The sequence below is a fragment of the Oreochromis niloticus genome, linkage group LG1, assembly GCF_001858045.2.
Source record: "Oreochromis niloticus isolate F11D_XX linkage group LG1, O_niloticus_UMD_NMBU, whole genome shotgun sequence".
NCBI lineage: Eukaryota > Metazoa > Chordata > Actinopteri > Cichliformes > Cichlidae > Oreochromis > Oreochromis niloticus.
In genome coordinates this window covers 10,088,979-10,112,236 of record NC_031965.2, presented here as the reverse complement: position 1 = coordinate 10,112,236, position 23,258 = coordinate 10,088,979, and the positions used below count along the sequence as shown (strand labels likewise).

Genomic DNA, 23,258 nt, shown 5'->3' with positions numbered 1-23,258 from the left:
TGTGAATTCAACTCTTACCAGTTTAGGTCTTGTAAACTGGAGTGACAGGGTGATTTTCCATATCTGTACTGAATAGTGCTTGATGAGTTGGTGGATTGCCTTTGTGTGGTTAAGAACATGTTTGTCCTTTTGTCTGCTTGGCTGAAAATTGTTCGTTAATTTATTTTTGCAAAGTTCTGGTCAACTTGACCAAGCCTTTGCTTCGGATTTGATAACTAAACCTTAAACTTAAACTTAATACACCTAAAACTGGTATTTTATATTGGAATCATTGATTATTCATTATAAATTATTCACTACAATAGGTCATCCAACTAATTAGGTTGCTTTTGAAGGTAAGACTGTAATGAGGACCCAGTTGAAATGAAATGAGGTATGAAAATGTGAGAAGCGTTGACTACATTTAAAAGCATATTCCATTAATGTTAATTGCAAGGCACTGTATGCATGACATTATGATTTGGGGCTTAGCCTCCCCCTGGGGGTGGGCAATTAATTTTCCCAAGGAACCACATGAAAAACTGGGACTATTGTGGACGGCTGCAACAAAGAGATAAAATTAATATTGAACACTATAGAGTTCATTGGTTTAGCCTTCCATAACAGTCCCAGTTTCTCATATGGCGCCTTGGGAAAATTAAATGGCTACCCTTGCACAAGCTGTTTGCTAGGCTAAGCTACTTCAAGTCAGTACTTTTTTTGGGAACATTTTTAATCAAGTTTGGCTACAAATAATACAACTTGCTGTGTGGTACAACCTGTTGAGGAAGTCTCTGTTGTAGTTCGTTACACAGCACTTATCAGTAGATAAGATAAAATCTGTGTCTGTGCATTACACTTATACAGTTTGTGCATGCTAACCAGTTTTGCTAGCATTAGCTCATAACTTAGCACTCCAAGCGCTCACCCAAACAAGGTTACTTCTGGGATCAAAAAGTAAAGATGGTGATGCTAAAATGCTAAATAAATAAATAAATACAAAATCAAGACTTCAAAACAGGACACAGAGCAATCGCAAGGTTTCTGTTTGTTACAAGGGAATCTTCCTTGCCACGATTTGTTTTTGGGGTTAGGAATAGCTAGCTTCTTACTATTATTATCATATTATAAATAAAATCTTGGTTAAAAACTGTCATTTAGGACGACACCTACTGGCTATGGACAAAATAACCCAACTGCCTGACACATAGAAAAGTAAGACTGGACTGGGTTCACTTACAAGACAGCCGGTCAGAGCAGGGTTTCAGGTTTACAGGTAGAAAGCAAAAGCTAGGCAGCTATAAAACAGGCGATGGAGTGCTGCGAAGTTACAGTGCAAAAAACCCGAACTGACAGAGGAAGTATTGTGAGCCAGCTTTATTTATTGAGGTGACTAATTGGTGAAGTGGAAGCAGGTGAGTGGAGAGGCGGAGAAGATCAGGAGATGAGATGTGTCTGGTAGGAAGGGGAGGTGGGAGTGACTGATCTAAAACGACAAGAGAGAAACGCAGAACAGAATAAACAACTGAGCTGTAAACCAAGACATGTGTTTACTACTTGTCGATATGCAACAGAACCTTTAAATTGCCATTATATAATATGTATGAAGCATGTTTAGTAACAAAAAAACGTAAATGAAGCTGTAGATTCAGTTCTGGTTTGAAAATAAGATTGGGCTGAAGTGTTTAAGCAATCGTTTCTTTTGTATTTTTTAGCATGAATAATTGATGCTTATACAAAGCTGTCCTTTGGCTCCACGCAGAGAATAACCTTGCAATTGGCTGCATTCCAGCTTGGCTGTTTACATGTACCTTCGACACCCTGTAACTGAGTCTCTCAACGTCCATTAATAAACCAGATTATTCTTGTGCCACCTGAGGTGTGCACTTGCCCACAAACACAGCACTTCAACAGAAAACAAGGGAGAAGAACACGCAGCCAGCTCTGCAATTTGAAAAAAAAATTATATTATCCAACATGGTAATTTATCTTGGAAGACATTTTGCACACATTAAGGAAATTATATTTGAGGAGTCCAGGATGTCTGTATGTCACGGTGACCTTGTTTTATATTACCAGATTTTTGCATGAAGGATTACAGCACATGCTGCACTCTTCTGCCTCCTCACTGCATTTCACTGGCACTATTAAAATGCACTTTTTATTGAGATCCTGACAATCACAGAAAGCTTGTGAGCTGCTTTTCTGTTGTTAAAGATAGTTGCGAGGAAGAAAAGAGATCCAGAAAACTCCAAAATAGGCCCATAAAGCCTTTATTGGCTGTTCATTATTCAGCCAGTGTATTTTGGGCCCTGACTCCCTAATGAAGGCCATGAGGCTCACATGTGTTGAATTCACAATATAGTGGAATACAGCTATTCCTGAGGTGGTATAAAAATAGGAAACGTTCGGCTGTGTACGGTGTATATCTAGGTGTAAACCTAAAAGATGTCAAGGCAGAGCCATTCAGCTTTCCCTCCCTGCCTTCTGGGTCTTACTGTTTTCTGCCAGACACAAACCTGAAGGAGATAATTCAAGTCTGACAGCGAGGTATCCCCAGTGCCGCACAAATGCAGCCCTGCACTCACACTCGCACACACACAAATCACCTGCTCGTTGTGGGTTTTAAGAGGGTATCATTAATGCCTTTTGTGAGTTCACTGCAGTATAACAGGGCATACACTCTGGATCCGTCAGAAAAAAACAGCTTTCCCACATTTGTTTTAAAGGCTAAGCAGAACTAGAAGCAATGGCTTTGCAGTTAAAACTGTGAGGACTCATCGATGTAGCAGGAAAGTGCTAGGCAGCAGTTACTGCAACGCCACAAACATATCTTGTGATTACATGTCCTTTGTTTAGCTCACATAGAAGGCAATTTACTGTAAAAATTTCATTTTCATGAACACAGTCGAAAACCATAAAATCCTCACGAGGAAGCCGCGCAGGATTCGACTTGGTGGAAATTATGCGCTTTTTATAATCAACTGAGGAAATAAGTGAGAGCGTGCACAGTTTGGCTTTTTCATTATGCCTCTCCAAAGATTTGCAAAGTGTTTTTGTTCAGACTGAGCCACAGAATCTTTAGCACACAGGGAAAACACTCATCAAATCTAATGCTTAACAGGCGGATCTGAGAGCGCCATTTCGGAGAACGTACTGGAAACAAGACTATCGTTTAAACTACACACATGAAACTTTAATTCAGAAGCACACATGTGAAACTGTAACGTAAAACAAACAGCAATGGATCGTAAAAGTGAAAAAGACGAACACACCTTTTCAGCAAAGCTAATCTGAAACAAGACACTGACAAACATCCACGGTTTGATCTGTTTTTCTGCTTGCCTAATCAGAGCGAATTAACCTCAAATGCAATAATAGCTCGAAGGATGCTTCAAAGACTCAGATAAGTGCAGACCCATTATGGCAGTTTGGCTGTTATATCCCTCTTGCAGCCATTTCCCTGAATGAGTCTCTCCAGTACAGCAAAAGCAGCCTCAGATCTCTGAACAAGCTTGTCCGTGTTCACATATTAAGGCTTATTTTCCTACGTCCTAATACTGCTGATAGATAATTCACACGATACCGCTGCGAGCACATCTTTATGTAACTAAATTATTAATCCGACACTGGGAAATTATATCTCTGAATTCTCAAAGTGAGCATGTTGCTGTTGTTGGGCGATTTCACTGTTTTTATGTCCGTAGCGCTTTTGTCTATCTTGAGTCTGGGAGATATATTTCAGGGAGCATCATCTAAATTTCCACATTTATGAATTTCTGGGTGCTTGGGCTGTCGGTGTGCTGTACATAACTGTAAATTTACATTCAGTCTTTGATTTTACCATCAAACGATGTGTGCTCTGCAGCATATATTACGATGACGAATGGCAACACATTTCCCTATTCAATACGGACCGGAACGTATGCAGAAACATGTGGGGCCTGCACAGAAGCCTGGTTGAATGAATATATTCAGTGGTGTATGTTAGGAGGATCTGGTAAATGAATGAGCCATACATATGAATGAATACATGAAAGTGCCAGATTTATTCAAATTAAAGTTGAAAATCCTTTCTCTGCCCTCATTACTCATTCTACTATGGAGGTGTTTGACAAGACTTTTTAATGAAGAAGGATTCCAGCTTAATTTATATAACTAGATGTATCTACAGCGAGATAAGAGCTGTCTGAATCATCCAGAAATAGGAGCCCCTATACTCTGTTTCACTTATCCAGGCAGGCACTCCATCCTTTGGGATAAGAGACATGGTACAGTCCAATGTATGAATGTATTTATATGTGCTTGTACACCACTCTGGATTTAATCTTTAGTTATTATTCATCTCTACCTGTCTTTGACATTTGTCCTATCTACTGTCTACTCACCCCCAACCAGTAATGGGAGATGGCTGCCCCATCCCTGAGCCTAGTTCTACTGGAGGCTTCTTCCTGTTAAATGGGAGTTTTTCCTTCCCGCTGTCACCAAGTGCTTACTAAAGGGACCCGTCTGATTGTTGGGGTTTTCTCTGTATTATTGTAGATTCTTTACTTTATAATGTAAAGAGCCTTAAGTTGAGTGTTGTGATGCAGTGTTGAAGTTTATCAGATAAATCACATTGATTCAACATTTAAGACCATTTTATATGGTGTCACAACATTTGATAGCATCAAAAATGAACAAAACCAGATATGCCAGTGAGTGCATCATGAGAAAACACCAACTTGAGTCTTTTTCCTGTGATCAAAACTTGTCACGTATTGTTTTCCGGGGCTACCGAGCATATGGGTTTCAGCAAAAGGGAAGAACTTCGGGCTGGCCTTCCCTTGAAACCCGAGGAAAGAATGTGTCACGCTGACATCTGCTGCTTACGATCGCCCTTCCCTCCGTTTCTTGCACATATCTGATCAATTATAATTTGATAGACAGTGTGGAGCACCGACAGACATGAAGCAATATTTACAAAGCAATGCTAATTAGATCAGCTCTCCTGCACAGCCCTGGGAGTAGTTTGTTATGCTCCTGCTATTATCACACCGAGCAGGATTGTGTTGGTGTTTGCTGAATTGTCCATGTGCGAGCCAGAGTAATACAGTTACTTCTTCATCCAGTTGAGACTCAATTTCAAGAATCAGCTTGAAATTTAACATGGTATTTTTGGAACTTGCAAGTGACTCCAAATTATATTATCAATCAGATACAGGCTCACCGCTTCATTAGGTACATGCAGACATGGTCAAAACAACCTGCTGATGTTCAAACCGAGCGTCAAAATAGGGAAGAAAGGTGATTTAAGTGACTTTGAATGTGGCATAGTTGTTTGTGCCAAATGCACATTTCTATTTCTAAAACTGATGATCTACCAGGACTTTCTAGGGTTATAGAAAATGCCTTCATGGTTTAAGAGGTCAATGGAGAATGGTCAGACTGCTTTGGGCAAATAGTAAAGCAACAGTAACCCAAATGACCACTTGTTATTTTCAAAATAGGAGAAGAATGCACAGATGGGTTACAGCACCAGAACAACACTGCTGTAGAAGACTGGATAAATGCTGTTTGGTCTGCTGAATTTCTGCTGGAATATTAAAATGGTAGGGTCAAATCTAAGCCCTCTATCAATGCTTCAGGCTTGTGGATGTGCCATAATGGTGTGGAGGCCCACTTTGGGTCACTTGAGCATCATTTAAATGCTACAGCCTACCTGAGTATTGCTGTGGACTCTGTCCATCCCTTTATCATCCCACAGTGTACCCTTCTTCTGATGGCTGCTTCTAGCAGGCTCCATGCCATGTCACAAAGCTCAAATCATGGTTTCTTGAACATGTCAGGGAGTTCAGTGTACTCAGTGTACAGTCACCTCATCTCAATCCAATAGAGCATCTTTGGGATGCGATGTAACAGGATATTTCCATCATGGATGTGCAGCTGAGAAATCTGCAGCAACTGTGTGACGCTATCATGCCAACGTCTCCGAGAAATGTTTCCAGCACCCTGTTGAACCTGTGCCATGAAGAATTAAGGCAGGTCTGAGGGCACAAGGGGGTCGAACCCGGTACTGACAAAGTGTCAGCTGACTATATGTAACATATTACAGAAATGAGTGAAAAAATGTGTGAAGCTACGCTACATTTGGAATCTAGTTAATGCCAAAGCCTCTTTTTTGTTCAGATTGTGTTTTTAAGTCAGTGTTAAAACACATTAGATATTATTTTTATAATTTATTTTTATGTTTTCTATGTGTTGCCTCTCTGTGCCAAGGTTAGTCTATGTGATAGCACAGTCACGCGAGTCAAATGGCCCAATCCTGCACATACAGGCGTATCTATTTGCGATGCAAATGTCTGAGAGCTAGGCACTGAGGGCATTTCTCTCCAAGCGGCTCCAGTTATGAATTGCATGTATGTTTATTTGCATTCCTCCCTTACTGTAATCCTGAAAACTGGCATGACTGTTTGCTGTTCTTATTGTCTAAATTCTACTGCCAAAGATCAAAGAAACAGAGACTTTGCTTCAGTCCTTTTATCTATCCATAAAGCTACAGATCTTTGGGCAGTGGGTGAAACTTGGCATTAAACTTCAGTATTCACAAATGCACCCTTCTTCATAATGCATTCTCCAGGTTTCATAGCACCCTAATTTGCTTTTTCTTTAACCTTTCATGACTTTTGCACACTTTTGTTTTGCACTCAAGTTTGAAGGCTGTTTATCCTCTGTTCAAGATTTAGGCATTTCTATTATTCACATCCCTGATGAGGCTACATGATCCCATTAGCTTCAAACACTGGCAGGCCACATGAGGTGGCAGCGACAAGCTGTCTGTGAGGAACTCTGTGTGCTCGGAACAGTGGGCCACTGTTAAACCTCATCTATGGCAGTATATCAGCAGCTAAACAATGGTATCTTCAGTGCAAGATGATAAATAAAAGCCACGTGGTTATGATAGCAAAACACGAGTACTGTTTGTGAATGTTAATGTGTTTGATTGCTGGCTTATAACATGTAAAACAGGTAGGAAGTAATAATCGAGACCTGAACAGACAGCTCTGCTGCTTTTTTCATCTCGTTTTATTCATATTTTAAAGAGATTTTTGACATGACCTGATGAAGGTTGGTTGTGTTATGTAGCTGCTTGACTGAGGCGAGTCTGCAGTGGCTGAAGCTGTAAAAATAACTGACTTAAAGGACTTGATTTTGGACTATTAATGGCTGCTAGGTATTCTGTATAATGCTCATGCTGATTGGGCGTACTCAGGGTTTTCTCTTTTGGAGAACTAGATGGGCTTTCAGACTATTTGATGGAAACCTGTAGTTTTCAATTTCATTAGCAAAACAAGCACAGCCACTCCCTCTTCTTAACTCACCAAAACACGCCAGCTTTGAGTGCCACTTCACCAGCCTCGCTCGTTCGCACTAAATGAATTCAGCCTCTGCGTGACTCACTTAATCGAGGAACGGGACAAAAAAGCAATCCTGGCTCATTTGACGCACGGTACCTGCGAGTTCACAAAGTCACACGTCACCTGGTAGCCTGATATAGACCAGAGACAAAAGCATGGATGAAACCCGAGCTTACCAGCCTCTTTTCTGTTACCATGACGACCGCAGCAGGAGGGGAAAAAAAAGGCTCAGAGGACCTTTGGCAAAAGGCTCCGCCCACTGGGGGGGAATTGACAGATCTAACCTGGCAACCTGGAAACCTGGCAACCAAAAATTAATATAATCGAGTTATTTAGATGGCAAGATGAAATAATGAGGTGGTAGCAAATTGACATTCCCCCAACCCTCTTTACTCGTACACCAATTCATTTTCATCCCCGTCCTCCGTGGCCTTTTCACGGCATGCAACTGGATGCGGTTCAGGGCGTGTTTCTGCTGCTGGCAGGTGAAGAAGCAGGTTGAACAGGTTCTTCCCTGAATGCCACTCTGTTGGGCCCTCCTCCCTCCCTCCTTCTCTTCCTTCTCTCTCCAAGCCGACTGCTGATTCACTCTCACATGTTGGCAGCTGAGTGAAGAGATTTTGTTGCCTGTGCACCTGTTCTCATCTGATATAGCCTAAGAATAAGGTAAGGATTTACTGAGGGAGGGTTTTATTTATTTATTTATTTTTTTGTCTTTCCTTTTCACAGCAAACGTGTGAGGCTAAAAGCTGCCGGGAATATGCTTTACAGGACGATATTTACTGTTATTTTTTATGAATATTCACAAACCCCCTATCTTCATTCCACTTTTTCTTTTCACAGCGGCATTGTGTTTAATGATATTTTGATTTGGTAGCTGTAACATTTACAGTTTTACAGTTACACTTAACAATTGGCCGTACCCCGCAGGTTTTGTCACTGCTTCTTATTTTGAAAGTGTAAAAATAGAAGATTCAAAAACTGAAGAGCTTTTGTTTTCAACATGAAAGTAAGAAAACAAGTTGGTTGCTAGGTGCCACAACGTCACAACGAGTGACATACATACTTTAAGACTTTATATAACCTAGGCAGGGGAATAAGTGGTTGCCAGTTTTTACACTTAAGAGCCTTAGAGCGATGTTTTGTACATTTAAAAACTGGGATGGATGAACTATTGAGATCTTTGAATCCAGAGTACACACACTTTAAGATAAAAAAATCAATCAAAATATGGCCTAACCACACGAATGCATTGATAAGCAGAGTCAACAAAGAGAATTTTCTTTTCTTCATACACTGTTGGGTAGAGCTGAGAGTTGGTTAAGAGCTCAACTACTCTTAACCAGGAGTATAAAGGAGGAAAAACACAGCCTGAAACTTTTGCTGTACGTAGAGGTTGTGTTCCACATGAATGTAAAATAAATTACAGTATATTGAGGGGTGATAATAACTTCAGACAGCTCAAATGTCAGATAATTAAGAAGGATATGCCGTCGCCAGGTGTTTACAGGAATCACATTAGTGTCCCTTTCAGCCTGCGTGAGTGTGTCTGTGTGATGTTGATGAAGGCACGGCTGACTGAGCTGTTGAGATGATAGCTTGCGCGCTGACAGACTGGCATAGTGGGAGCTCTTTTCAACAGATGGCTTCTCTGAGTGCGAAGGGTCAGAAGCAAAATTCTCTCCCCGTTGCCGTGAACTTGCTGCTGTGCGAAGACTCGTCGGCGGGTCAAAATACTCTCTGGGTAGCTCGCCACTGTAATTTCTTTTTTTTTAATGGTTCAGAGTAGTTGTTGTTCACAGCTATGCTCAGTGTCACGGCATCAAAGTGGGCATAGCTGGTTTGAAATTGCACTGCCCAGATGTGCCATCCAAAGACACAATAGTGGTAGAGTCTCTGTCTGAACAGGTCAGCTGCACAATGTTTTTCTATGTTTTTTTAAAGCGAGTTGACAAACACCAATTACACTCTGGTCTTTGCATTATAGTGAACCCACTTCCACACTGATTGTGTGCTCATTTGAACAGTGACAATCAAACAAAAAAACAAAAGAAAACAGTGACGCTGCTGAGCTGCTTGCAAAACTGGTTCCACATTAACTGGTTTCTTTTACACAGGCTCCTCAAGATGCCTGCAGTGTAATTACACTTTTATCCTCCGCAGAGTGCTCAGTTGAGAGCTGTTGTCTTAAAATTGATGGTGTACTGTGAAGACGTGAGACGGGAAATGTGGGGAGAAAGAGGAAGGATGAAAAGTTCACACAGTATTCCAAAATCCATCAAGCGACGGGAAAGGCAGGAGGCGCATTAGCGTGTCATTTAAAAGCGCCACTTTGTTATTTTCCACCGCTGCAGTGTTATGAGCTCTAACTTGTTCCCGCCATGCTGCTGGACTGAGACACGAACAAGCCCGATTGATCCAGCGGCAGGCTGAAAAAGCAAAAACACACACGATTTTTTTCCCCATTTGTTTCTCGGAAAACAAAAAAGACCAGCACGAAAACAAAGTCGTCGGATGATAACAAGCTTGTTGAAAAGCTAACCACCGATTGAACAATCCCTGGCTGATTGTGAGCTGTCAGTCAAAACAACTGAGTGGTTGTGTTTTAAAGCTAACATCAGCAGTTTCAAGGAAATACAAACTGTATTCAAAACATAAGGAATATACACGCTTGGGTTTTCCTTTTTGCCAGATTATCTGTCCCGATGAGCTAAAAACAAAGCACTTCCTTGATGTTTTTAGCACCTTTGTTGAATTGTTAAAATGAGATCATGTCAAAACAGGTAAAACCGGAAATATGAAATTCCCAGATTTGCAAGTGAAGCCTCTGTTGCTGCAGGCGCCGACGTTACACACTGTACACTGAGCCTCTCGCACTGATTATAACAAGCATGACTTTAGAACAGAGCAACTGATCAACAAAGTGACTCACAGCAAGAGTGCCCTGTAGGGATTTGCAGTCATTTGTGTACTGGAGTGAAGCCGAGGGGAGAACACATAGCTCACAGGGCACTTGCACAATTCACACTGTCAAAAAGCCACAGATCTCACCAGAGATTGTGTCGGGGCTATGCAGACATCGTAGGGGATGACTGCATAGAAATTCGCCAACAAGCTCCCGAATGTGCCGTCTTCACAATGCTGTCAACTGTCCGCTGAGCGGCTCTCCAAAAGTCAGGAGGTGGCGCGGAATTCAAGGATTTTCATTATGACTCATGTCAGTGAAGCTGACCTGCACCCCTTAAGCAGGTGTTTTGGTAGCTTTTGGAAAATGGGGGGAAGAAAAAATCAGGCTAGAGATGTTTTGTTGTTGTTGAGTCTTTCAGCGTGGCCAGGCGGACTTTGAAGGCTGTGATGAACACACATTTAGCACCTGTGGGTCCTTCCTGATGGTGCTTATACTCAGCAGGCGGTAAACAGACTTTTCAGACAAAAACGGGGGGGAAAAAAGGAAATAACAGAAAAGCTGTTTTTCTTCCTTTAGCTTTTATTTGAATCAAAAATGCATTTTGTGTCCAACCTCCAATCTCCTTATGTTTTGAAAAAAAAAAAAAAAACACATTAAAGCAACAAAAAGAAATAGCCAAAAATAAACAGCCAGTCGAGAAAATGTCAGTCAATGTGCAATTCAACAAAACTCTGATAAAGTACAAGTGTAGAACTGGGAAAAGGAGGACTTGTAGTTGTTATAATCCACAATATTATTAACATTGTCACTGGTTAGGAGCAATGCAACGTACATGTCATGCATCTTTTTCTAATTATAAAAATAGCCCGTGCTATATTAATGAGTAACACATTTTACTTATTATTCTGAATGAGTCTTCTTCATCATGTGTTATTTCAGTTTCTAAGTAGCGAGTCGATGACAGCTCCTTCTTTCAACTGATACTGAAATGTTATCTTCCTAGAGTACAGTCGGGATAGTAGTCGAACGCTGAGTTAGACTGAAATGTATAAAATCAGTGTTTACTGCCGTATGGCATATACATGAGTGACATAACACTCAATGCTACATCACATTCACACACTTTGTTAGAGGGGCAGGTATGCTTGGCTATTATTAGCTTTGATGCCCTTTTGGGAAGTTTTATGATGTAAAATGGATAAATGTTGCAACTGAGTTTTGATCTTGGAAAAAGCAGATTGCAAAGTAACTTTAACTTTAAAAGTCAGGTTTGAATGTTTCTTGACGATGGATATTTATCTGCTGGAGGTGGTCACGGTCACATGATGCAATCAGCAGCTTTCAAAGAAGTGAGCAAGATGACCTAAAAGAAGCAACTTGCATGAAGGTGACCTCGATGAACAAATCTGTGACCAAATGAAAATGAAAATGATTTTCCAGGCAAAAAATAAAAATTCCAAAAATAGATGAGCAAAACAAGTCTTGTAACAGAAGTTAAGCAGCCCTCTAAAAACAAACAAACAAACAAACAAACAAAACACTGAGCTTGGCAGTGACATCACATGATGGAGTGAGCTGAAGTTAGTGTCAGTATTAAGGTATACTCTCAACCAAATGTAGAAATATTGAAGTTGTCCTCATTGTTTTTGGACAACAACAACAACAGACTGGGCTTTCCTTAAGACAGCCTGTCGATACAGCTCATCCAATGAAATTTCTTATTGACCAATACTTTTTCCAGACACTCTGTTCAGCCTCCTCCTTTTGCCACAGGCAGGTTGTCATATCATATGGTATTAGAGTTACTGAGTAGTTATTAATAATGCTTTCAATTAAGCTGACATAGTTAGTTGTGGCTAACTCCAAAGGCCCTTAACATCCTGTTAAGAATAATCTCTGATTAGTTTTCTTGTACATGCATATGCTACGATCATTACAGCACGATTATTATTATTATTATTATTATTGTTATATCATCATTTATGTTTTTAATAGTGCTGGCAGCATTAATCTCCTTAAAATGACGTTAACACCATAACTGCATTAACACGACAAATCTCCGTTGGCGAGTTAGCGTGGATCACCCCGTGTGTGAGGCTGGACGGCATCAACGCGTTAGCGCGGTTAGCTTGTTAACGCGTTAGCGCCGTCCAGCCCCGCGCTCGGGGTGATCCGCGCTAACCAGCTAACTGAGATTTTCTGCGTTAATGTGGTTATGTCGTTCGTGACATTTTAATGAGATTAACGATGACAGCGCTAGTTTTTAAATTAACAATTTGTATTTTAAGAAGTGAAATAATGCATATTTTTTTCTCATGTGTTTCAGAGTAACAACAAAAGGGAAAATGAGACTTCTCCTCCTTCTCCTGCTTGTCCAGGCATTCCACCTGGCATCACTCCAATATACAACAGACTCTCCAGGGAGAACGATTGATAAGAGTTGGTTGCGTGCACGAGGCAAAATTCCAGAAGGAAGTGAGAATGCTACGTTTACTAAAGGAAAGGATGAGGGAGTTAATGTTACAGAGTCAAATAATGACTACAGTGGGACATCATCTGGCTCAATGGGAACATATTCAGGAGAAGAGGAAATTAGTGGAAATGAGAAATGGGAGGATCAGAATGTTACCACCACGACGCTGAGTCCTGGAGTTCAAAACGGTACGATCGAGCCAACCGAGCTGCCGCCGACCACAACCGCAGATCCCACAAACTCAAGCCAGATCAACATGACGGAAACTGAAGGGGAATTTAATAAAACGGTGAGCCCGCGAAACTCCACCAGCTTCCCTGATTACTCTAATCGCACCGATTTAGACTCGAAAACCTCGGTTCCAGAGACCAACACTACAGAAGAGCACACAACAACTCTGACCACAACTCTGGTACCAGGAATAAACACGACAACAACCACATCTTCACCTACAACGGTGTTTCTTCCCGACGTCCCGGAGACTACAACTGCTGCTGCTCCAAACACGCCTGAGAAGGTCAACAAGACAGACAAAAGCGCCAGCTTAGCAGGCAGCTCCGATACAGGTACTGATGCAGTCTGTGTAACAGGATCTGGTCCACATTTGTGTGTCTGATCCTGAAGGCAAAAGGCAGATGGAAAATTGGAGAATATACTGTTTGTGCGAAAGTTTTAGAAGATTTTGACATGACTTGGGTAATGTGGTTTGACACATCAGAATAAGATCCATGGGGCGGCAAAGGAAGTTAGAAAAATACTTACTCTACGCTCAGTGCTCATGAGGAAAATATTATCATGTCATATGTTTAACAAATTGCTTTTTTACATCCTTTTCCTGGCTCATATTTGCCAGCATCTATTTTCCCACTGGAAGAGGACAAATACCCCTTTTTTCAATAGCAAAGGCTGGATTGGGTTTCAAGTCCTAAAGAGGTGGCTGCTATGAGCAAAGGACTCTATTACAACCACCTTCTCAGCCGGACAATGAAACCCTGTTTTAGGGGGGAAAAACTTGAAAGACAGAGTGAGGGACTAAGGTCAGAGATACTTGTGCTGTCTCGGTGCAAGGGCGTGAGACTAGACTTTGGTGTCGACCACCAGATCAGGAAGATAAGACTGGAAAGGAAATTTATATTCCTTAATCAGTGCGTAAGCTAATAGAAGACCACGGTACAAAAAACAAAACCTTTACAGAGCTGGTGCAGTGGGGATTAAAATGACACAGCTCGTGGACAGATGGGACAGTAGGACATAACACTAACAGATGATGGCAATAGACAGCAGGAAAACAGATGTGAAACTGTGGGCAGCACGGAATGATACAAAAAAGCTCCATAGTTATCATGACAGGAACAGCATGAGCACAGAAACTGTAGAAAAGCACAGAGTACAGATAAACAGTCTATATGTAAGATCCCACAAGGCAACTTAGCCTTCTCTGACACTAACTGACAATTAGCTAATCACCTCACTTACTCAGCTACAATCCATACAGACCTGTTAGTAACTCTGTGTGGGAAATGCCTGTGGGAATTACCTAATAATGGTGTAGATGACACGGGTATAGCTTTTAAGGATATCCTAGATAAATATTAAGCTTTTTCAAGGTTTCCAGATTCATCCTACAGAGAACATGACGTGTATCTGTGCCAAATTTCAGAGCAGTCCAGTTCGTAGTCGTTGATCTACAATACCGTCCATTCAGTAACACCGTGAACAACTCTATACACAATTTTAGACGAACTTTATTTGCATTTGTTTGTACATTTTTGTCATCGTGAGATGAAAATTTAAGAAAAAACTGATAACTTGCAGTTCAATATGTTAGCCAACCTTAAAAGGTGAGCTAACTAAAAATAATTTCCCAGCAAGAGCAACAATTGCTAAAATCTGTATTTCCACCCACGTTTCATTAAGTTTACTTTAAAGTGAAATAAAAAAAACACGCTGCTAAAGATGACAAGAATAGAAAAACACTTAATGAAACAAGTCTTTTGGTTCAGCCTGCCTTGGATTAGGGGTAAATTGATCCTAGCAAGTCTGTCAATTGAGCCGTTTCTAGATGAACAAAGTCACTGAATTATTTATGTGTGAGTCCTGACAAAATACCACTCGAGTATTTCTCTGTCAAAGGATATTGAGGACAGCTCTATCACTTTCAAAAACAATTATTTTCCTCTGCTGTTGCCTTGGACACATAAATTAAAATAGAACAGCAGCAAAACTTTATGTTATATATAAATAAAACCCAATTTTTTGAAAAAAAAAAAGTCAATAGGCTAGTTATTGTTTCTCTGTTTCCATTTAAACAGTTGTTATGTATAATTTAATGACAACTTGAATGCTATTCATAAAGTATTCAGCCACATTTCACCATATTTAGATTACGATCACAACCTGCTGCCTTAAAATATTCAAATGAATTCCAGAAATTATCATGAATTTGGCATGTTAATTGCATTAATTATCACAGCGTAAATTGTACAATTCTGAATAATTGTGATGTATCACCATGCAATGCGTTACCGCTCCGAACGCAATTTGAAAAACACATTCTAGCCATAATTAGTCGACAATTATCCCTCAAAGATGCCAAACGATGTAAATAATTTCTTGTTGACAAATTATCTGTGACTCTCTCCCACCCCCACAACCCTTCACTTCTCAGACGAAGGTTTCGCAACAGATCCCCAGATCAGTAAACGACGCGACGCCTGGGGAGCTGTGCTGGGAACAGCCGTGGTTGTGGCATTTGTGGGACTGGTGGCCTTCGTGATCCTGAAGAAGAAGCAACAGAAGGCCTTCTCTCACAGGAAGCTGGTTGAGGAGTATCCTTCCGAGCCAGGTATGTGTGTTCCTTCGCGCTATAAAGTAACAGATCGTTCGCTTTAATCAGGGTTGCTGACTTGATAGCTATCGAAAGACTCTCATATTTAATAAAACGTCTGCCAGCAGACTATTAAATTATGCCGAGAAATGTAGTGCTGAGATAAAACTGCGCTAAATATGCCTTTGTCAGTGCTTCATAATGAGCCACTATAACTCACTTATCCCCTCGTATTTAAGGTAACTGGCTGCTGGATAGTGCTGCAGTCCCCTTTACAAAAAGTTGGCTGTTTAACATAGTGACAAAAGAGAGAGGTGCTGCTCTCTCGTACTCTCTCTCCCTTTCACATACACACACAAGTGCATAGCTAATCCTGTTTTAATAAGGCAACCCTCCCATTATAAGGTAACCTCACCATGCAAAATAGGATCATGTACTATGATAGTTTCTAATCTGTTGCTTTCCTGCCATGAACTTAGAGGGAAACAGCACTTTGTTGTCACAGTTCCCCTACACGCCCTCATACATAACCTTCCTTCATCTCCAGTTAAATTCATTAAAGTGCACACAGATATGCACGTGGGACTCGTGACTGCACGGGTGATTAGCTGGCAAAGTGCATCCAGTGAAGGCCGGCTTGAAAATGTACCTGTGCTTTCCAGATGAGTCACATTCCATCTTAAGCCATACACCCACTACAATGTAAGAGAAACAGGGTGGCAACTTATAAACATATACTCTTAACAAGTATGTTGACAACACCCAACATTGTTAAAAGAAACTCCTCAGGTAACAAATGCAGAGTTACAAAATGGAAAGGAAGAAAGCCTCTTTGGTAATGCAGTCGCTCAGTATTGTGCAGTATAACTCGAAGAGTGTAGAGCACTTGATAAACTGCTCACCAGTAAAGTGACGTGATACGACTGCCTACTTGCAACCCATGTATGTAAATTATGCGCTTAATGCAAACAAGCCCACAGGCTTCATGTGCAGAAATGAATGATTAAAAAAGCTTGCGAGAGGCAAGAGGTAGCCAGACACTGTGGGTCTGTGTGCTTGTTCCTTTATGGCTGTTATCATCCAATAACCTTGCTAGTACTGCAACCCTGTGCTTGAAAGCTAAAGCAAGAGTTGTTTTCTGCATGTAGTGTCTCTATCTGTGTGCGGTAAACTGTCATCAATTGTACATGTGAGCCAGAGACTCTCAGGCTGAAGAAGCGTTTTTGACCTTGCAAAGACTGTTTTTCTTCCCCGGGATTTATTTCAGTGATAGAAACATCAAGTGCTCAACTGATCTCAGTGTTGTCATTGATGTCAGTGCCATTGGCTCATACAGGCACCAGGCAAAGGTCAAAATATCGGAATGTTTTTAACAACAAGCGTCTGTTAAATGACACAGTAGATTTAAAATAGCAGCTAATGTTATGGATAAATGGTTAAAAGAGCTAACCATAACTGGGAAATTTTTAATACCAAAGTAGTCTTGCTTACCTACAAAAACTTAGATAATTTGTGTGGTAACACATTGCCACAATCTTCCCAGGAGTGGACAGGCCAGCAAACTCATCTCCAGGTCAGACCATTTAATCCCCAGCAAAAGCAAAATTGCAACAACCCGTCCACCAAAAAACAAAAAGTTGACCATTATTTGTGCTATTGATGAAAGGGTTTTCAAGTCGGTCTGACAGGTCTGTGGGGGTACAAGAGATTAAAAAAATGGAACTGGTGATTTTTAGAACCGCTTACACAACACAAATGTCACTTTAGCCCTGGCCTTTACAATCGCTCCTTCTCTTCTTAGACCCTTCGTTTGCACAAGCAAAACAACTCCAGAAAACAACACAAGTAATATAAACCCAACATAAGATTGTTTAGGATTTATTACCTGTCCTTCTTGCTACACTGAGTATATTTTCACAGCAGATCCTTAAGGGCTGGCGACATTATCTCTGTGATGCAGTTATTTTCAGGTTAAGTGTAATTTATGTCTTAGGTGTGTCCACTTACCTTCGATCTATCTTATTTATTAATCGGAGTTAGGCGCAGTGATTTCCTATATAACGCTCCATAGTACTTGTAGGTGCAGAGGAAAACTATTATTCAGCAGGGACAATAGCAGCACATTCAGGAAAAGAGCTTTGTGTTATTGATTTTTGTTAAGGTTTTTTCAAAATGGGGCCTCGAGAAGAGAGCGCTGGCTCTTTGTTTCTAGGGTATGTTTTTACCGTCAAAGCCACTGTGTAATGCTAGTGTGTTAATATATCAGTAGACCGCTCCTTTTTGTGTACTTGGTTATCTTATGTTGGAAATAAAAGCATTAAAACAGAAAACCTAGGAGTCGAAAGCATAGGATCGGACTACTGACAGCGGTCTACTCTTTAATCTTCCAACTAAACAAGTTAATTAGAGTACTTTTCTTTTTGCAAAAGACAAGGTGTATACTATAAATATTTAATATTGTCTACTTTCCAGTTCTCAGATTAGACAACAGTGAGCCTATGGACTTGAAGTTTGGTGCCTACTACAACCCAGGAGTACAAGGGGACACCATTCAAATGACCAACCTTCCAGGACGCCGTTGAAACTACAAAGTCATGAACTCCCTTTCAAAAAAAGTTTGCCACCTATGATTTTTGGCATTCAGTAGACAACTTACTGTCTAATGTGTGGATTTTTGTAAATAAGATGGTCTGAGAGTGGCATTTGTGGATGGGAATTACAAAGTGAATTATGTAGGTCTCTTGTCAGCCACAGATGATACTTATGTCAGATTATGTATTACGTTAATCAGATTTGCTGTATTTAACTAGGAATCACTGAAGGCAATCCATCTGAGTACACTGAGAAAGCCAAAATGAGCTGTTAGCCATTTATGTGTGTTGCCAAAGGGAATCAAAGATAGTCTTTCCTAATGAAGAATTTGCTTTGCAGTCAGTGAACAATGTCAAAAATCAAAACTTTTTGCTTTACTTTTAAACATATTTGTGTGAATGGCACCAACACCATTCAGTTAATGACAAGAAAAACAGAAACATTAGTATAAAAGCACATCAAGACACAACGAGGTTCCAGCTGATGCAAAATGTTTGAAAAAAAAAATAGCACTGATGTCCTGCCGTCTAAATAGCAGACGACACAGCTGGCCTGTCGAGGCCTTTGCAACAAAATTCAGAAGCCGTGGTGAACAATAACATTATCCATATCAACAATCACATGCTGTTACAGCATAAGGTAGGCAATAAGCAGTTAAATTCAAACTGTGCTTTTCAGATATTCCACAACTGGCAGTCACAGTCAGAGTCAGAGAATTGAAGCGTCAAAGCCAAAGACTTGAGTTTGTTTTCTACACACTAGTGACTGAGGTGGAGGGAGGCTGGGTGCTGCGTTGTTATTCATAGGCTGAGATTTTGGTATTCTGGAAGGGAGCTGTGTATTTGGTCTTCGCACTACTCAGAAGCAACAACTATATCAACATAATATACTGCTTAAATCTTCTGACCTCCAGGTGTCCAAACACAGATTTGACTTTCTCGTAGTGACTGTGTGCACATCGGTATATACTGTTTACCTGCAGCATAACCACAGCAAATTTAGAAAAAAAGCTATCGTCATTGTTATTATTTTTTTATTCTTCTGTAATTTTGCTTCAGAAAAAAGCATCTCTTATATAACTGTTCCACTGTGGTTGGACAATAGGTAGGGATTAACTCCATTCTGGATGTATCTAATGCAACTGTACAAGAAAATCTAACAATATTGCTTATTTCTACACTGGTTCTGTTAACAGACATGTTTTTGGCTTTTTTAAAGAAAATAAACCCAGATATATACACATCCTTCAGCTCGCCCAGTCCTTTCACTCATCATTACCTGAGTGACACCAACACTCAATCAATATGCTTCCTTTCTATGATTGATATGTACCTCAGCTTTGCCTTAATAGTCAATAGACAACTGTCGCACACACACACACACACACACATATATACAGTGGTTAGTTCAGCAGACATGTTGGGTCTGCTTCCTTCCTCTCTAATTTTACACATCAATCAGTGCATGAAACATTTTTCCTGAGTCAGAGAAGCGAGTTTAGCATTGCAGTATTAAACAAGGCAATGCAGGTGGATTATGGGAGAATTCTACATGGGTTGCGATTGCTTGTAAATTTTACGGAACTGAATGATGCTTTACTAAATAAACAACCTTCCCAAAACCGTCTTTGTTTTGTGAGTTTGCATAATTGCCTTCAAATGTGTGTAAAAAACATACAAATTGTGTTTCCTTTTATTATCAAACAAGCCATTCCATGCACGCACACACATAAGAGTCAGTATTGAGAATGTTGGACAAACAAAGGCGTCCTTCTTTCATCACAAAACTTGCTCGGTCTCTTTTAATTAACAGCAACAGTTTAGGATGTGATTGTTTGGCAGGGTGCTCAAATCAATTAACTGAGGCTAAGTCCTTGATAAAGAATGTGTACATATTTCTTTGGGTGGTATTGACAGGTTAATTTATACCTCCAGCTGAGCCAAATTAATTCAAATGAAATGAAATGATTGCTATCTAAATTGAGGCCATGTTTTTTGTTTTATTGGCTAAACTGAAATTCTTTTTTTTTTTTCAAATTAACTTGCAGGAAATGAGTTTAACCTACAAGCCAGGCCTGTTGTAATAACTCAAATCAGTGTCTTCTTATCAGATGAGCCTTCTACAACAGGTTAATCGTCAGTGGTGCATTACGCTAAAGTCCTGTTATTTTTATTTAGCACAGTCATTGACCACAGGGTTGGAAAGACAAAATCAGAGCAGATGTGTCAGGACCAAATACAAATATTTATATACTTCCAAGCTGAAAATGTGTTCACTCCTGTATTTCACAAAGACATCATATTTATTTCTAGTGGTAAATGGTTAATGGACTGCATTCAAGGACATGTGAGGTGCTTGTCTTCTATCAGGAGCAATTTGCAGTTCAGCATCTTGTCCAAGAGCACTTCAGTGTTGACAGGAGGCGTAGGGTGATTGAACTACCCTCTGATTAGTGGACAATACACTCTACCACTTGAGGTCTTGATCTGGGACTTTTAAGTATTTAATTAATTTCACTTCAGTGTACCTCATTAGTTCAACACTGATAGAATGTAATTATTTTACTGAAATCAGTCAAGGTCACTTGATGTTCGCGCTCTCTGCGGTAGAGTATCACTTCCTGTTCCTGTTCCAACACACAGTGGTGTTTTTGTGCAGCTTATCTGCGTAGCAATTTAATTAAAAACTTATAGATAACTTCTTCTTTCATAGTGTAATCTTCACATGCTTCATCCGAAGCACACTCTCTGTGTATTCACTCACTAATTTATAGTCACACTATTCACTTACTGTTTCTTTAGGGTTTTGCTAGCTTAGCTTAGCAGCATGGCCTCTTCACCTGTGCCCCCTGCACTTTCCTGCTCATTGTGTCAGATGTTTAGTTACTCCTAGGGCTCCTTTAGCAGTAAATATAGCTTATTTTCAGCTCTGGAGGCCAGGATCATTGAATTGGAGACTCGGCTTTGCACCCTTAAAAAACCTGTAGCTAGCCAGGCCCCTGTAGCCGGGGCAGCCGAAGGTAGTGTAGCCCCTGCTAGACTGTCTCGAGCAGCTGGGGAAACAGGATGGCTGGGTGACGGTGAGGAGAAAGCATAGTCCTAAACAGAAGCCCCAGGTACACCACCAACCTGCTCATGTGTCTAACCACTTTTCCCCACTCGGCGACACACCTGCCGGGGATCAAACTGGGAATTGGTGATTCTGGGACATGTGAAGCTAGAGACACCAGCAACCATAGTCAATTGTCTTCCAGGGGCCAGAGCAGACGACTTTGAGGGAAATTTAAAATTGCTGACTAAGGGTAAACGTAAATTCAGTAAAATTATAATCGGCAGTAATGACACCCGGTTACGCCAATCGGAGGTCACTAAAATCAATATTGAATTGGTGTGTAACTTTGCCAAAACAATTTCGGAGTCTGTAGTTTTCTCTGGTCCCCTCCCCAGTCAGACCATTAGTGACTTTGGATGGAGGGAGTGAAAGACTGAAATGTGGATTATTAAATATTAGGTCTCTCTCTTCCAAGTTTCTGTTAGTACATGAGTCAATAATTGATCAACAAATCGATTTACTCTGCCTTATAGAAACCTGGTTACAGCAGGATGATTATGTTAGTTTAAATGACTCAACACCCCCGAGTCACTCTAACCATCAGAAACCTCGAAGCACAAGCGAAGGGCGGTGTGGCAGCAATTATCCACACCAGCCTATTAATCAACCAAAGGCCAAGACAGACTTTTAATTCATTTGAAAGCCTGATGCTTAGCCTTGTCCACCCTAGCTGGAAAAGTCAAAAACCAGTCTTATTTGTTATCCTCTATCGTCCACCTGGGCCTTACACTGAGTTTCTGTCTGATTTTTCAGATTTTTTATCTGGTTTAGTGCTCAGCTCAGATAAAATAATTATTGTGGGTGATTTTAACATTCATGTAGATGCTGAAAATGACAGCCTCAGCACAGCATTTAATCTGTTATTAGACTCAATCGGCTTCTCTCAAAATGTAAAAGAACCCACCCACCACTTTAATCACACTCTAGATCTTGTTTTAACATATGGCATAGAAACTGAACATTTAACAGTATTTCCTGAAAACCCTCTGCTGTCTGATCATTTCCTGATAACATTCACATTTACAATAATTGATTACACAGCAGTGGGTAGTAGACTTCATCACAGTAGATGTCTTTCTGAAAGCGCTGTAGCTACGTTTAAGAATATAATCCACCCACTGTTATCATCTTCAATGCCCTGTACCAACACAGAGCAGAGCAGCTACCTGAACGCTACTCCAACAGAGGTTGATTATCTTGTTAATAATTGTACCTCCTCACTATGTATGAGTCTGGATACTGTAGCTCCTGTGAAAAATACAGCCTCAAACCTGAAGTACTTGACTCTGTGGTATAATTCTCAAACACGTGGCTTAAAGCAGATAACTCGTAAGCCTGGAGAAATAGTTTGTAGCTTTATAAGAAAGCCCTCCATAAAACTAGAACTCTTACTACTCACACTGATTGAAGAAAATAAGAACAACCCCAGGTTTCTCTTCATCACTGTAGCCAGGCTGACAAAATGTCAGAGCACTGTTGAGCCAACTATTCCTTTAACGTTAACTAGTAATGAATTCTTGATTTTCTTCACAAATAAAATTTTAACCATTAGAGAAAAAATTATTCATAATCATCTCACAGATGTAACATCATCTACAGCTACTTTCAGTACTATTGATATTCATTTAGAGTCTTTTTCTCCAATTGATCTTTCTGAGATAACTTCAGTAATTTCTTCCTCCAAACCATCGACGTGTCTTTTAGACCGTGTTCATACAAAGCTGCTCAAAGAAGTCCTGCCATTAATTAGTGCTTCAATCTTACATATGATCAACCTATCTCTAATAATCGGCTATGTACCACAGGCCTTCAAACTGGCAGTACTTAAACCGTTACTTAAAAAGCCATCTCTTGACCCAGCTGTCTTAGCTAATTATAGGCTCCAACCTTCCTTTCATTTCAAAATTTTTTGAAAGAGTAGTTGTCAAACAGCTAACTGCTCATCTGCAGAGGAATGGCTTATCTGAAGAG

At 40.4% G+C, this 23,258-nt stretch overlaps 1 protein-coding gene across 1 annotated transcript; it reads left to right on the top strand.

Annotated features, from left to right (window-relative positions):
- The first annotated feature begins 7,923 nt into the window (after nucleotides 1-7,923).
- On the top strand, nucleotides 7,924-19,798 carry LOC100696022 (mucin-15). The gene is made up of 4 exons (XM_013274711.3): nucleotides 7,924-8,042; nucleotides 12,611-13,323; nucleotides 15,426-15,602; nucleotides 18,057-19,798. Exons 2-4 carry the CDS (start codon nucleotides 12,630-12,632, stop codon nucleotides 18,164-18,166), a joined length of 981 nt encoding a protein of 326 aa, XP_013130165.1. The 5' UTR covers nucleotides 7,924-8,042; nucleotides 12,611-12,629; the 3' UTR covers nucleotides 18,167-19,798.
- The last annotated feature ends 3,460 nt before the right edge of the window (nucleotides 19,799-23,258 follow it).